This window comes from Carya illinoinensis, chromosome 1, assembly GCF_018687715.1.
Source record: "Carya illinoinensis cultivar Pawnee chromosome 1, C.illinoinensisPawnee_v1, whole genome shotgun sequence".
NCBI lineage: Eukaryota > Viridiplantae > Streptophyta > Magnoliopsida > Fagales > Juglandaceae > Carya > Carya illinoinensis.
Window position 1 is genome coordinate 8,835,442 of NC_056752.1, and position 14,838 is coordinate 8,850,279.

General features: G+C 32.6%; 2 protein-coding genes and 2 non-coding genes across 4 annotated transcripts; 1 reads left to right on the plus strand and 3 right to left on the minus strand.

Moving 5' to 3' along the window:
* Nucleotides 1-1,503: 1,503 nt before the first annotated feature.
* On the plus strand, nt 1,504-6,850 carry LOC122309478 (E3 ubiquitin-protein ligase At4g11680-like). The gene is made up of 5 exons (XM_043122983.1): nt 1,504-2,350; nt 3,412-3,531; nt 3,627-3,759; nt 5,864-6,028; nt 6,324-6,850. The coding sequence occupies exons 1-5, from the start codon at nt 1,779-1,781 to the stop codon at nt 6,498-6,500; spliced, it is 1,167 nt and encodes a 388-aa protein (XP_042978917.1). The 5' UTR covers nt 1,504-1,778; the 3' UTR covers nt 6,501-6,850.
* Nucleotides 6,851-7,093: 243 nt separating this feature from the next.
* On the minus strand, nt 7,094-7,182 carry LOC122293973. Its single transcript, XR_006237422.1, has one exon. It is a non-coding gene; the product is annotated as a small nucleolar RNA snoR114 (small nucleolar RNA).
* Nucleotides 7,183-7,185: 3 nt separating this feature from the next.
* Nucleotides 7,186-7,256, minus strand: TRNAG-GCC. Its single transcript has one exon. It is a non-coding gene; the product is annotated as a tRNA-Gly (tRNA).
* Nucleotides 7,257-8,849: 1,593 nt separating this feature from the next.
* LOC122309487 (BON1-associated protein 2-like) lies at nt 8,850-9,677 on the minus strand. Its single transcript, XM_043122993.1, has one exon. It carries the CDS (start codon nt 9,536-9,538, stop codon nt 9,005-9,007), a length of 534 nt encoding a protein of 177 aa, XP_042978927.1. The 5' UTR covers nt 9,539-9,677; the 3' UTR covers nt 8,850-9,004.
* Between the last annotated feature and the right edge of the window lie 5,161 nt (nt 9,678-14,838).

Sequence of the window (14,838 nt, forward strand, 5' to 3'; positions counted from 1 at the left end):
ATTTTATTTTAAACTGACGTGGAGTCAATGACTGTAAAGTGGTTGTATATAACGCTTGTATATAGAAGAATTGGTTCGAATATACTTCGAAAACAACTATTCTTTATTTTATTTTATTGATTTATTTTCTAAGCAACTCCATTATTTATTTAAATATGAGTTGGAATATAAAATTATTAGAATGCACGACACGTGAAATGTTTCCTTATCTCTATTTGACATTTAAAATTATTAGAATGACTTGAAATTGGTTTACTAATTATTTTGGAAGCCAACAACTCCATTGGTTGTTTTATCTCTTTTTAATTTCATTTCTTATCCCTAATTTTGGAGTAACCTATAGCATCTCTCAATAAGATTAATATTTTTGAAATAAGAAACTTTATTTCCATGAATAGACCTCAAGTCTACACAATGCCTGGAAATCTTGCAAATAGAATTTCTCACAAATATTATTAATTGGGCCTTCCATCTAGTTGCCTACATCGCATACTATTACAAGTAATTTTTAATTTTTTTTTTTTAAATTTCTTATTCATGCTAATCATATAGAGTTTTTCTATTCATCATAAATACACAACACACTTGCTAAGGAAAAATAAAACATAAAAAATAAAAAATAAATACAGGTATGTGATATAGGGATAATAAGTAGAATTTTTCTTATTAATTTTATTTTAGATTTTATTATTGATCATGTTGATTAAGTATATTTCAGATATTTCATAGTCAATTACTTAGACAAAATATTTCTTAAATATAACAAATTTCTAATAAAAATGTACATAATAAAATTTAAAATAAAAAATAATTAACATCTATCAAATAGTAAAAAAGACAATTATATACCTTAAACAATTTAATGATTATATCATAAAAAAGGTAATAATATTAATACAAGAGATGAAGCTTATGTTTTAAGATAAAAGAAATTATTTTATTTATAAATCGGTCTAAAAAGAATTCTGTTACATATAGTTATTTTTGCACACTACACTGATGTGATTGGCCGAAACAGTTATTTGCTGGTTTGTATACCTAAACCTAAATTATCTCATTTCATCTTATTTCATATAATCATTACAATTTTTACAAATTTTCACACAAAATATAACAAAACAATTCAATTTTTTCAAATTTTAAAATAAAATTAATATTAAAAAATTATATTATATAATATTTTATTCAACTTTTAACAAAATATCACATCTCATTTCATCTGAATTATATAACCAAACGAGGCTTATATTTAAAAAGAGTAATGCAAACAATCACATTAATAAAATATACAATAAGTATATAAAATTAACTTCACATAGATTTTTTAATCTGAAAAAAACATCTTATACAATATTTAAACGATAAAATCTAATTTAGAATAAATTTAATGGTATCAAATCAGGTGAATTTTTGTATTTGGATACGTCATAAAATGCAAAACTCGTTAACGTACGAAGCGAGTAGCAATTTACTCAACACTCGCGAGTACGGTTCACACTTTACGCCATCCAAAAAACGCCGTAACTAGACCGCTCCATTCGATGCTTGTTCCTTCGATTTTCTTCATCAATACAATGGATAATCATAATTCGAATCCAAAACAAAATTTCATAGCAGAGCTCCAAATTCAATTCAAATCTGCAACCAACTAAAAACCTTGATAACAGATTTTCTTATCTTCAATCCCTTCAAATCTGCCCCTGAAATTGCATCGATACACAGAAAAACAAACCAAGCCGAAATTCACCTCCTTTCCCTCAAAAAAGTCATTTTTCAAAATGCATGGCTCCAATCCATCGCCGCCTTCGGAGGCTGCGCTCGACACGTCGCCGCTCCTCGGCAACTCCACAGCCGAAAACCTCCTCCGGAGCCGCCGGTTCATCCGGCGCACGACGCCGCCGCCTCTTCGCGGTGCCGCTCGGTTTCTCCGGCGCGCTAGCGGGCGGCGCATGATGCTCCGAGAACCGTCTGTCCGGGTCCGAGAGAATGCAGCCGAGCAGCTCGAGGAGCGGCAGAGCGGCTGGGCGCACTCGAAGCCGGTGATAGTATTGGATCTTCTGTGGAACTTGGCGTTTGTGGGGGTTGGGTTGACGGTCTTGGGGCTGAGCGTGAAGGAGGCGCCGATCGTCCCATTGAAGCTCTGGATTATTGGGTACGTGGTGCAATGCTTGATACATATGGTGTGTGTAGTCCTGGAGTATAGAAAGCGACGCGAGGAACGTACGTTGGGAGCAGAGGGAAGTGCGGGTTGGGAAAGTGGTGGCGATGCGTATTTGAATTCCGATTCCGGGTCTGGGAGTGATGGGGAGTATTATGGAATAGACCAGCGTCTGGTTGAGGAAGAAACCAGGTTAGCCTTGAGACTTGCTAACGTTGTTCTCCTTGTTCTGATTTGAATGCTAACATTAATCTCCGTACATGTACGGCTTCAAGCCTTCCCCACCCCCACCCGCCCACGTAATTACGAGGTAAACCGTAAAATTTGGGGGCATGGTCACTGTTTTTCGTTGAGTACAACGCAGAACCGTAATTGGCGAATTATTGCTATTTTTCTCTTCAGATTCTATTTAACTTGTGCATAATTTACCTTGCGACTTGGTGAGGATTCCGAGTGCAATTCGCCTCAGGAACTATATATATAGCTCTACAATTTGGTTCTTTTTCTCAAATAACTAGTGCTGTTGGAAGCGGTAGATACTTTGATAACAACGTTTAATATTTTGTGAAGTAGTTGGTGGTAATTTCATTGAGAAGCAACGAATTCCTGTTTTTCTTGCACTATGATGGAGCATACTGGTAATGGTTGTCTTTGAAACAAGTAGATTTGGATGCTCGGTTAATGAAATACTCCTTTATAGAATTTGGTAACTAATGGCTTCCATATGCACGGTTAGAATTCGATAGCAACTTTTTTAGACTGAAAAGAAGGGAAATAATACTGTACCAATGCTGCGATCCTCCACGGTATGGTTGTCATATATAAAAAGGCTAGGACAGGGTACCGTTATTTGAGCTTATACTAAAAAGGGTTGAATAAAGTGAACAAAACCCTATCCCATCTTCATGGTGGCTTTGAGCCTGCTTGAATCATTTAGCAATTCTAAGGAGCAGGACAATGGGGGCGAGATGAGTATTGTTGATTCTTTTGATCCATATGATCTATATAGTTGTTCAATTTTTTGTACGACTTTTGGGTCAGTTCTGCCTGCAGCGAGGATTTGATGTCTGCACTATCCTTAGCTGAAAGTTGACCCTGCTTCCCCCTCCCTAAATGCAAAGCTGAACTGAAACACTCTCTGAGCATTCTGTTGAAAACCTCATTTATCCTTCGCATGCGCATAATTTAGCCATATAAATGCTCTGATTATATCTCATAGAAATGTATGGTGATAATATTGAAAACTGTGGCAGTGTCATGAAGAATCTTGAGTTCGCAAATACAATGTTTTCATTTATCTGGTGGATCATCGGATTCTACTGGGTAACTGCTGGTGGTCAAACTTTAACACAAGATTCACCTCAACTTTACTGGTGCGTTCAAACAAATTTCTTTTGATTCATCTTCTTCTTTGAAGTGATTTTCTGCTTGTCTCTTTTTATTGCTTATGGATGGGCCTATTTTGCAGGCTCTGTATTGCATTTCTAGCTTTCGATGTTGTTTTCGTCCTGATCTGCGTTGCTGTTGCATGTCTTGTTGGTATTGCTGTTTGCTGCTGTCTACCATGCATCATCTCAATCTTATATGTCGTGACAGATCAGGTAGATAATCATGAATTTTTTCATTATATTCACAAACTATGTTGTAAGCCATTTTGTGTTATTTTTCAATTGAATTTGCAATCTTCAGTTGGAGGTGAGAAATTTTGCTTATGTGATGGGTAGCTCTTCTGGCAGACATGGGCTAGAGTCTGCATGGTCAACGAGAAATAGTTTACATTCACACTTATAGTTTCTTGTTTCAGTTACAGACTTGCTCAACTTCCTTTTCATACTTAATAGTTTATTGTTTTTTTCCCTTTTTTGGGGTGGGAGAATAAGATTGGATACTTTTCATTTAAAAATTAAGCAATTATCTTCAAACTTGTGAAATCACATCCCTTCCCTATTGTATGGTTCACATCATATTTGTTTTAGGAGTGACATTTTTTCTATGCTTCTTTAGTTAAACTAACACTTGTCTTGAATATTCATACATGTCAATGTTATCCATGCCGTCAACTAGAGCACATAATCTGTTGATGTGGCTCATAAGAATTGTCCATAGGGTTGCTACCCACCCCTAGCGGGTGGGCAGCCAAGGCCCCCAGCCCCATCTATAGTTAATTGGTTAGGCAATTTGAGCCGAACCCATTTATGATGTAGCTATATCCTTCAGCTCTGATTATATGATGTATGGTTCACATCATATCCGTTTTGGAAGTGACCTTTTTTTATACTTCTTTAGGTAAACTAATACTTGTCTTGAATATTCAATTGTGTCAATGTTATCCATGCTGTCAACTAGAGCACATAATCTGTTGATGTGGCTCATGGGAATTGTCCATAGGGGTGCTACCCGCCCCTAGCGGGTGGGCAGCCAAGGCTCCCAGCCCGGGCCTGTCTATAGCTAAATGATTAGGTAGTTTTGACCTGAACCCATTTATGATATAGCTATATCATTTAGCTCTGATTATATCATTTACCAATTTATGAGATATATCATTTAGCTATATATGTCATTTAGCTCTTATTATATCTCACCTATAAAAAAAAAGCTCTTACTATATCTCATTTAATTAGATATATCACCTATAAAAATGGATTTGAGTCAAAGTGGGTTTGTGTTTGATATAAATGGGCGAGGCGGGCTGGATGCAGGGGCCCGCCCAGCACCCCTAATAGTCCATGTCATTGATGGTGGTTATTAGTGGATTTATGTGGCGTTGGGATTGTTTGTGCAAATTGATCTAAAAAAGATATTTAAATTTAGGGTTTGCTTGGCATGGAACAGATGAAGGACAAAAGTTGATTGGGAAACACAGGAGAAAATGTGCCACTTTAGATAAGATGTACGCTCTTCACTGTGAGCAGTGAAACTTTATGGCTTCTGTTAGCCATGTCAGCAATTCCAATGCTCCAGTGATGACAGGGTAACAGTGGCATTAGAATTGGTTTAATTGAAAGTCCTGAGACGAATTTAGTGCATTAGTGGTTTAACCTCCTTTTTTTTCCTCTCTTCCCTGCATAAAGAGTCTAAAGAAATCACTTTTAACTAATTGAAAGTTCAAGTGATTTATGACTTTATGTTAAGTAAAAGTATTTTGGTCAAGTATCACCAAACCTAAATATAGAATCTGGTATGTTGCAAGTGAACTTTATTTTCTCGTCTTTTAATTTTCTTTTTTTTTTTTTGGAATTTTGGGGTCAATCCGTTTATATTTAACTGTACAATTCACTCTTCTTGCTGCATTCCAATGTAGTGGAAGATTTATGCAAAGAAATAAATATGGAGTATAATACGGAATTAAATCTAGATGATGGATGGGAGTCAATTAGGGGACATTTTTGTTTGATTTTAGACTTTTGCAATGTGATATTTTTATGTTGTTTTTTTATTGGCAACCAGTATCCGGGGATAAATTCCTGACTAATTTGAGGGTGCACAGGCCCTCGGCAATGAGTTTTTTCGCAAGTGTACTTTGGGTTGTTCAAGGGAAAATTTCTCCTAGTCCGATAACTCTTAGAAATTGTTTGCACCCAAGGGTTTTAACCGTAGATCTGGAGGAATCATACCAACAAGACTAAGGCTCTACCACTTGAGCCAACCCCTAGGGGTTAATGATATTTTATACGTGAGCTCACTTCATCTTTTGTATGTATAAAGGAAGGAGCAACAGAGGAAGAGATTGATCAATTGCCAAAGTTCAAATTCCAGAAGATAGTTGATGTTGAGAAAGTTAATGGTGAAACTCAGGAGTCTTTTAGAGGAATGATGACTGAATGTGACACCGATACGCCAATTGAACGTGCTCTGTCCCAAGAGGATGCTGTAAGTTATAATTTGTTGTTAAATATATTTTTATTTTTTAACATTTCTTGGATGTCATTCTTGAAAATAGCTTAACAGCTTTCACCTGGGAGTAAAAGCTTTTGTGGCTTCAGCACCATATCTGGACTATAATGGGACTTATATGATCAAAGTGCATAATGAGTCTGAATTGTTGATGCCAAAACCATCATCAACTTTTTCTAAACTGGAAAAGAAAGTTACTCAGTACAATTAGGTGTTTTTAAATTGTTTGATCACTTTCTGTTGAAATTTCACTTTTTGTTGTAAATCATAGGAATGTTGCATTTGCCTTTCTGCCTACGATGATGGAGCTGAACTGCGTGAGCTTCCTTGTAATCACCATTTCCACTGCAGCTGCATAGACAAGTGGTTACACATCAATGCCACATGCCCTCTGTGCAAATTTAACGTATTGAAGTATGTCAACCAAAGTGGCAGTGAAGAAGCATAGAAAAAAAAGGTTCATTAACCAAGTGCTTATCAAAGCATTTCTCAAGGATCTCATGCACGCTTGGCATGCTATCAGCAACCATGAATTCAGATTGCTCCGAGTGACTTTATGGTTTGGTTCTGTTCGCTAATGTAGATTCAGAGTATTTATTGTTTTGTAATCCTCATCTATAATGTATATGGGTTTATGCTATGTTTCCACCATAATTGTAAAAATACCAGTTCTTATGATTTTACTTATTAATTTTTAGGAAGATTTCTTGCTGTCAATTGTAATGGGCTATTTCCTGTGCTGTATCCACAGAAACTTGAATCGTGGTAAGCTGCCTGTAAAATTTGAGGGTTCGTGTATGAGGAGGATTGCTCAGTGTCGAATGGTATATCATATTTCATAGAAATAAAAAGGAGAGATTTTGGGTGCTTTTTCTCTTTTAAAAATATTGGAGAGTAAAGAAGAATAAAAACAAAAATAAAAATAGCTGCATCCGCAGAAACTTTAATATTTCACAGGGAAAAAAGGGAGATTTAGGGGGATTATTTTAAGGAAATATTGGAGAATAAAGATGATTAAAAAAAAGAAAAGGGTTTAAAAGAGAGCTCAGATGTGCTAGTTTTCGTCTTGGTTATCAGACGTCGGTGATGGACCCAACCATCACATTTTAGCACGTATTTCATCATCGCTCATCTGCACCAGCCGGGAATCGAACCCGGGTCTGTACCGTGGCAGGGTACTATTCTACCACTAGACCACTGGTGCTTGTTGTTTGTCCTACCGTTCTGTATATATATATTCATTAAATTATTGGACCGGGATTAAAAGTTAAAACTCCCTTTTAACTGCCTATATAAAAGTCTAATCATTAGAATTTTTTCAAATTCTTACAGATTATAAGAAATAATTCAAGATTTTTAAATATTAAAATAATATTTAACAATATTTTATTCAACTCATCTCATCTCAATTCACTATCTAAACACCTCTTAAAGGGTTTTTAATTATCTAGTATAGGTCAAAACATAATTTGGTTGAAAGAGTAGTGATGCGCGCTTCAAGTATCATGAGGTATGTAAGTCTTATGCAGACCTTTTATACACCCATCAAGAAAGTGATTTTTATAACATTTTATAAAAGATTTGTACGCACATGCACTTCCAACTTGTTTAAATTTTACTCTTCTTTTTAATTTCTAAAGATTAAAGAAAGAAAAAAAAAAAAAAAGACAAGTTAGCATAAATTGCTGGGATTAGTACTAAAAATTACTCTTTTAATGATTTATGATTTTTATCGGGGCGTAATTGAAATCACACAAATTCCCAAGTTGAAATCCTCAATCTACCCGGCCCTTAACAGCCGATAATCAAATTCGGAAACAATTCCAACAGGAAATGAATACACTTTCAACAACCCAAGATCACTTTCTTCATATCAAGAAAGAAACTGCTAGACCTTGATGATCTGTTGGTTGAGATAAACCCAGCACAAAAAATTTTATGAAGACCACTTACATGTTCTGTCTTTGATACTCCATCTGGATGGCTGAGATAAAACCAGCACAAAGAATTTTATGAAGACCACTCACATGTTCTGTCATCTGTCAATCCATTTTCTTCTCCATATCTATGCTGCATCTCAAAATTTATGATCATGAAATAGTCAAGTGTGTGTGCATATATATTTCCAAAAATCTCCATATCTCCTATTAAATCTACTTTTGTTTTTATACCAGTTCTACCTGCTCTACTTCAATTATGAGTGTTAAAAGCAAAGAGAGATTTCCGACTAATCCCGATGGTGCATAGGCTTAGGCAAAGAGTTTTCCGCAAGTATACCTCGGGTAATTCAAGTAAAAAATTTCCTAGTCAGATAGCCTATATAGATTGTTTATATCTAAGGAGATTTGAACCTTAGACCTAGGAGAGCATACCTCCAAGTCCAAAGCTTTTACAACTTGAGCCAACTTTTAAGGGTTTAAAAAAAGCAAAGAAAGATTTATCACATATGAAGTAAGTAGATTGCTGATGAAAAAGAAAAAGACAAAACAAAACAAAAGAAACATAAACAGAAAGAAATTAGAGTAGTCTTAACAAAACAAAAGAAAAATAAACAGAAAGAAATTAGAGTAGTCTTAGTGGTAGAGAAATGTTACCTTTTCATGTAGTGAATTAGTTGGCTATGCTTAATTTGGTAATATGAGACGACTTTGTATGCAAATCGTGTAGGAAACACGCAAGTCTTTTGGCTATCTGATCGTGATGACAGCCATTAATATATAGATCATATCGATCATCTCATGCATGCACCCTAGCCTTCTTTAAAATGTTATATATTATATTCTCGTCCTTACGTTCATTAAAATGAATAATTATCGACGTTAATCTTTATTTTAATTTTGGAAAAATAACATATGCTATATTGTTGATCGAAATATTCATTCTCTATTTTTTTCAATGAATAGATTGCATAAATTTATCGATCAATTACACAAATAATAATATGGTAATTTTCTAGCCTTGATAGTACTGTTTCATGATAGGAGCACCAACAGGAACGCCAGGGACAACCCCTCCATAACACGGTGTCTTCCCGAAAGGTACTCCAATGGTGGTGGCAGTACTCGAACACGATGAGGCTGCATATTCTGGGACTTTTGCCTTTACAGAGACATTGATAATCCCATTCCGCTCCCCATTACTGTTTCTCAATCTGTAACTCAAAAAATGCAGATAACTCTGCGGCACAAAACCTCCGACGAAATCTGACACCGGAATCCTTGCCATCCCCAATGTTTTGTCCCCGGCGGAGGTCTTACATTGTACCTCTACTGTTATAAACCGCGCAAGCTGTGGGATTTCCACGTTATGCTTTTCATTCCAGTAGGGATAGCTCCCGCCGTCCTTGTCCATCTCCGTTCTGCAGAGGGGCTGCGAATCCGTTCGGATTACGGCGAAAGCATTCTTCTTGACGGGTTTCCGGTTGTTTCTTATATCTTCACCGGAGATCACCGTGATCTCAAGGGTGCTGGATGCCATGCTAAACATGTCGATCGAAGAAATAAATATATTGTAATTAGCGGCCGGCGAAAGCCTACGTGAGGTTTGGGTATCTGCGAATTAGTGATATTGAACGTACGATTTACTGGGTCTCTGAATTCCCAATGTTTTGGAGTAACGTCGATAACGGGGGTAATGTGCTTTTATAGACGTTTTAAGGGAGGAAACTGTCGACTTAAGTCTAGAGAAGGAAGACAGAAACACGTACGTGGTTTCTGTGTTTGTTCGAAATTTTGAACTAACGCGGAAGGTCCAAGGGACTTACCGCCTGCTTGCCGGCACAAGGAATTACATGGCATTTATTATTATTATTATTTTTTTGGTCTTTTTATTTATTTACTTTTAAATAAGTGTGTGGGACTTGGAATTCAATTCTGGCGTGTGGAAGTGAACATGCTAAAATTGATTTTTCAATTTCTAATTTGCTACTTTTCTCAATTTTTTTCTGTCTATTTATCATATTTACACATTATATGTTATACATAATTTTTAATTTTTTAATTTTTTTTTCTTACTAAATACATGGTGTTTAAACGATAAGTAATAAAACTCAAATAGTTTATAAAGAATAAAATTAAAAAAAAATAAAATATATAATATATAAGGATGATCAGCAACAAAATTTATTTTCGATTAGAAAATTAAGATGAAGTCATATGTAGTCTTTGACTAGTCGGCACATGATTTCAATATGTGCATCAACTAATCAAATGATTAACTTGGTGTAATAGTGACACGTGTCAATCTTGTCCTTAATTTTTTGACAACAAATTAATGGATGTACCTAATTTTTTGACAACAAATTGCGGTTCTTTAAAATTCAAGTATGATTTGGTGAGAGTTAAAAATTGATATCATTTTGTGAGGGTTAAAAATTGATATCTCAAATTATAAAAACATAAAAATTCAATTACTGATATTGCAAGTTTACCCTTTCCCATATATATTGGGAATTGAGTAGATTTTACTCTTTTATTATATACACGTAAACAACCAAACCTCCACCTAATTTTCCATCAAACTCTCACCTAAATTCCATATGATTTGGTTCCATCTTCTGGTTCCCGTTTTTTAACATTTCTTCATTAAATAACTATTCCCCCGTTTTCAATATTATATATATATATATATTATATGACAGCGTGTCGAATAAGCTTATCAGGATGACATATTTAAATAATAAGAGCTCCCAAAAGCAACGGCGCCGTTATGGTGCCATTCCTATTTTCCACTTTGGTGGGCGCCCGTGTTTTTGTTTGTTTCGAGTCTTTGACGGTACAAAATATGAGTATATAAAAAATGAGTAAATATAAAATTTATATAAAAATTAATTTTTTAATATAAATTTTATATTTTTTAAAGATATTTACACAGTCTATAATTTTATCTAATATTATTCAAAAATTATTTCTAATATAATATATATTTTAATGTTGTATGAAAAGTTTATGCAATAAATACTAAGAATTTTAATTTTTTTTTTAAATTATGTTTATAAACTCTCAAAAGTAATCCATTATCTTTAAATTATTATCTTTTTATCATTTTATATATTAGGAGGATGATAATTAAAAATTAATAAAATACTATTTTTCATTAGCGCATTTGTTGACTTGTCAACAACAAAACACATTTTCGCGTGAGCTGAGAGCTCTGACGAAGCCTTCGTCTGACGAGATATTGGTAGACAAATTTGACAATTTCAATATACGGTCGGACGATTCCCTCGAGCTAATAATTCTACTGCACAATAAACTGTGTGGTCTGACCGACCCTAACATGGATGGTGCTAGGATTCCGCTGTTGGTACATTTCGTTGGAGTTTCCCTTTTTGTATTTTGAGTTTATCATATTTATTTTTATTTTTTTACATATTTATTAAATATTTTTTTTTTAAATAATCACAATATTATTAAGAATTAATTTCTTAATTACTAAGTAAAATAATAATAATAAAATAAAACGAGATCCTTATCATTTTTCACCCTAACAAAAGCCACTTTATGGAAGTCTGTTACATACTTTTTTACTTTAAAAAAACAAAAAAAAAACATCAATGAGTGCATGCGAGAAATTAAACACATGGGAGAGAACAATAACATATGTATCTCTTTTATTGTTGTTCGCTTTGCTAGATATAATTCTAAGAGATGTAAATTTTTTGTACTTTCTTAAAAAAATAATTGAGTATAGTATTTAAAAAAATAACTTTTTCATATGAATTTCAAATTTATCCACTTTTTTTTTTTTAAGAAATAACTTTTTTTTTTCAAATTTATCCAATTTCAAAAAAAATAATTGAGTATAGTAAGGGATTTACCAACTTTGAAACTGCAAATATAATCATTTATATAGGATTAGTATAACAAGATCAAATGAAAAGCAATGTAAAATACTATTAGTGTCTCCCTTTGCAGTCATAGAATGTTAAGCTAGTATACAATCTTGCATATAGGGTTATGTGTGTGGGCTAGTATAATAATTTCAGATAAGTCAAGATAAGTTATGCATGTTATAGCATACGTATGATCATTCATGATTTTAAGTTTTTAGAAAAAATATTTTATGAAAAATTTTACGTTAAATATGTTTACGTTATAATGAGTTTCTTACTGAATCATCAACTCATTTGATTTGTTTTATATTTTTAAACTTCCTTAAGTCATAATATTTAAGAAGGTAGAGCTACATGATAGGATTTAGTCTAGAAAAAAGTGATAGTAACTTAGATTATGTGTATAGATTTTAAGTTATAATTATTATTGTACGAACTTTGATAAATTTTAATAAATATTTCTGTCCATTTTTATTTATGATTTTAATATTTTAATACGATACGATTATATTTATTATAAAAGATCTTTGTACTTTTCGCTTCTTTCAGAACAAAAATATATATATATTTTTGAGTCAATATCATCAATAGTACTTCGGCTGAAATTTAGAAAAATAATTTTATTATTAACTGTAGATAGTAGGCTGACACACAAATATATATATATATATATATATATATGACATGCATGTTAAGTACACGTGAACTATGACAAAGTGGAAGAAACGCGTGGCAGAGAAGTTTTTGACACTGTAAGATTGGATTTTCCAGGAGCATGTGCGTGGCACGTCAGAGTCAGACCACCTTGACTTCGTCAACACCAATTAATATTTTAATTAACGTAATTTGATTGTGAAACACTGTGCGGTTCCCATATTTCGTTCCACGAAAAGATCATCCAATTTCTTTTGGTGTTTCCTTTTCTGTATTCAGGACAGCAGGGCTTAATTACGTAGTCCCTCTAATAATAGTCCAATGGTTCTGTTCCTATACCAAGAACGAATGAATCGTTCAGGACAGAAAGAATGAAACGAATGAATCGTTTTAATTAAAAGTTTTGCTACATACAAACACAATCGCACACTAATCTGTGTACCAATACTGATTTATTCATACTTAAAATTTAAATTAATACTATTTTCAATAAAATCTACTTTTTGACCAATCACATTATATGAGTGCACAGATTAGTGCACAATTATGTTTGTAACTATATTTTTCCTTTAATTATCTATTAAATATAATTTACATTAAAATTATCTGAATTTAATTTAATTTAGTATTCTTGGATTTAGTTTTAAAAATAATAATAATCTTCCTCTCAATTCTCATATATATATATATATATATTAGACTTTTTTTTTTTGGATAAATATATATATATATATATTTATATTCGACTTGAATACACCTTTTGTTCTCTTTTATTTTATATATGAAAGGAGAAAAGGAGATTTGAGGGGGCAAATCACCTATGGCTATACTAAAGATATATGAAAAAAGCTTTTAAACAATAAGATTAATGTAATTTGGAGCCCCTCCCCTATTTGAAGCAAAAAGAAAAGCCCCTATTTCAAGCATCGCTTTTTTTTTAAAAACAAAATTTTTAAATTTTTCTTTGAAAAAATGTTATCTATATTTACAATTTTATGCACATAAATATAGGTGTTAACACATCAGCTATTGAAAAATTGAAGATTTTGAAATGTAAATTCAGAATTTGAACTAAAAAATTGATAAAATAGGACGGATACTCAATACGTATTATTGTGCATAATACTTTACATACATATAGTACTATTATTTTTCTTTTTAATTAGAGTAATACTACTATTTATATTAGACTTTTTCATCTCTAGTTTTATACATTAATAGGACGTATTTCAAGTAGATTCATATCTATAAGTAGGATTGAAGATGAAGATGATAAAATTTATAATAAAGAATAAAGTTATCTATATAAAAATTCTATCACTTATGAATCCTAAAAATAAAAGAAGTACTGCATGCACAAAAATATTTTATAAAAATAAATTAACAAATTAATGTTGATTGACATAGATGTAACATATCATATAAAGTCATATCATATAAAATTATAAAATTATTACGTTAGATTATAATTTTTTTTTATAAAATAGATATAATATATCATATAAAATCATATCAGTTTATGAATTTATTTTTATAAAATCTATTTATGGTTAAAATAATTTTATGAAATAAAGAATAATTTAAGAGTTTCTTTTTTTAATATTTATATGGACTAGATTAGTAATTGAAAATTTGACTCGGCTAAGTTAGTTGCATCATCCTTTTAAGTCATATGATTACGCAAGCAATCTAGAGGGGGGATCCCTATTATCACACATAATTTGCCTACGTGGCACAAGTATAAAAGTTTCCAATTCATTACTTCAGCAAGGTAGGTAATTCCAATCATGCATGCCTTGCTGGTAATTTTGGAATTTTCTTAAGTGAAAAAAGAAACAAAAGTAATTCAGTAATTAAACTTCCATTAATTTCCATAATATGCACAACCATTTGCATATTATGTGATTTCTTTTTGGGGGTTTATAAATTAATTAATTAATTAAAAAAATAATTTTTTTTTTTGTGTGAAATAAATATGCATTTAAATTAAGGCTCTAGCTATTTTGTTTTTTAAAGGTACATGTGGGCTCTGCGAAAGAAGAAAGGAGGACTGGTAGAGAAATGTACATTGCGTTGACAGTGTCAACCATATATCTATCCTTCAGGATCATTTCCACGATCGCGACGGACCCCTCTAGTCATCAACTCATCACCCTGATTATGTAAGCGTCTGTGACATCTTATTTACGGAAAAAGGACCACCAATAATTCTATCTCCACAAAATAGATATATGAAAATATTGAAAAATATTATTTGAATTACATAAAGATCTCTTAGAAATAAATAATTTCACATTTT

Bases quoted from the DNA above. Each gene is read 5' to 3' on its own strand.
- LOC122309478 (XM_043122983.1), top strand. From the start codon at position 1,779: ATGCATGGCTCCAATCCATCGCCGCCTTCGGAGGCTGCGCTCGACACG. The intron at 2,351-3,411 runs GTTAGCCTTGAG...AAACTGTGGCAG, and splicing joins CTGGTTGAGGAAGAAACCAG to TGTCATGAAGAATCTTGAGT. The intron at 3,760-5,863 runs GTAGATAATCAT...GTATGTATAAAG, and splicing joins TATATGTCGTGACAGATCAG to GAAGGAGCAACAGAGGAAGA.
- LOC122309487 (XM_043122993.1), bottom strand. From the start codon at position 9,538: ATGTTTAGCATGGCATCCAGCACCCTTGAGATCACGGTGATCTCCGGT.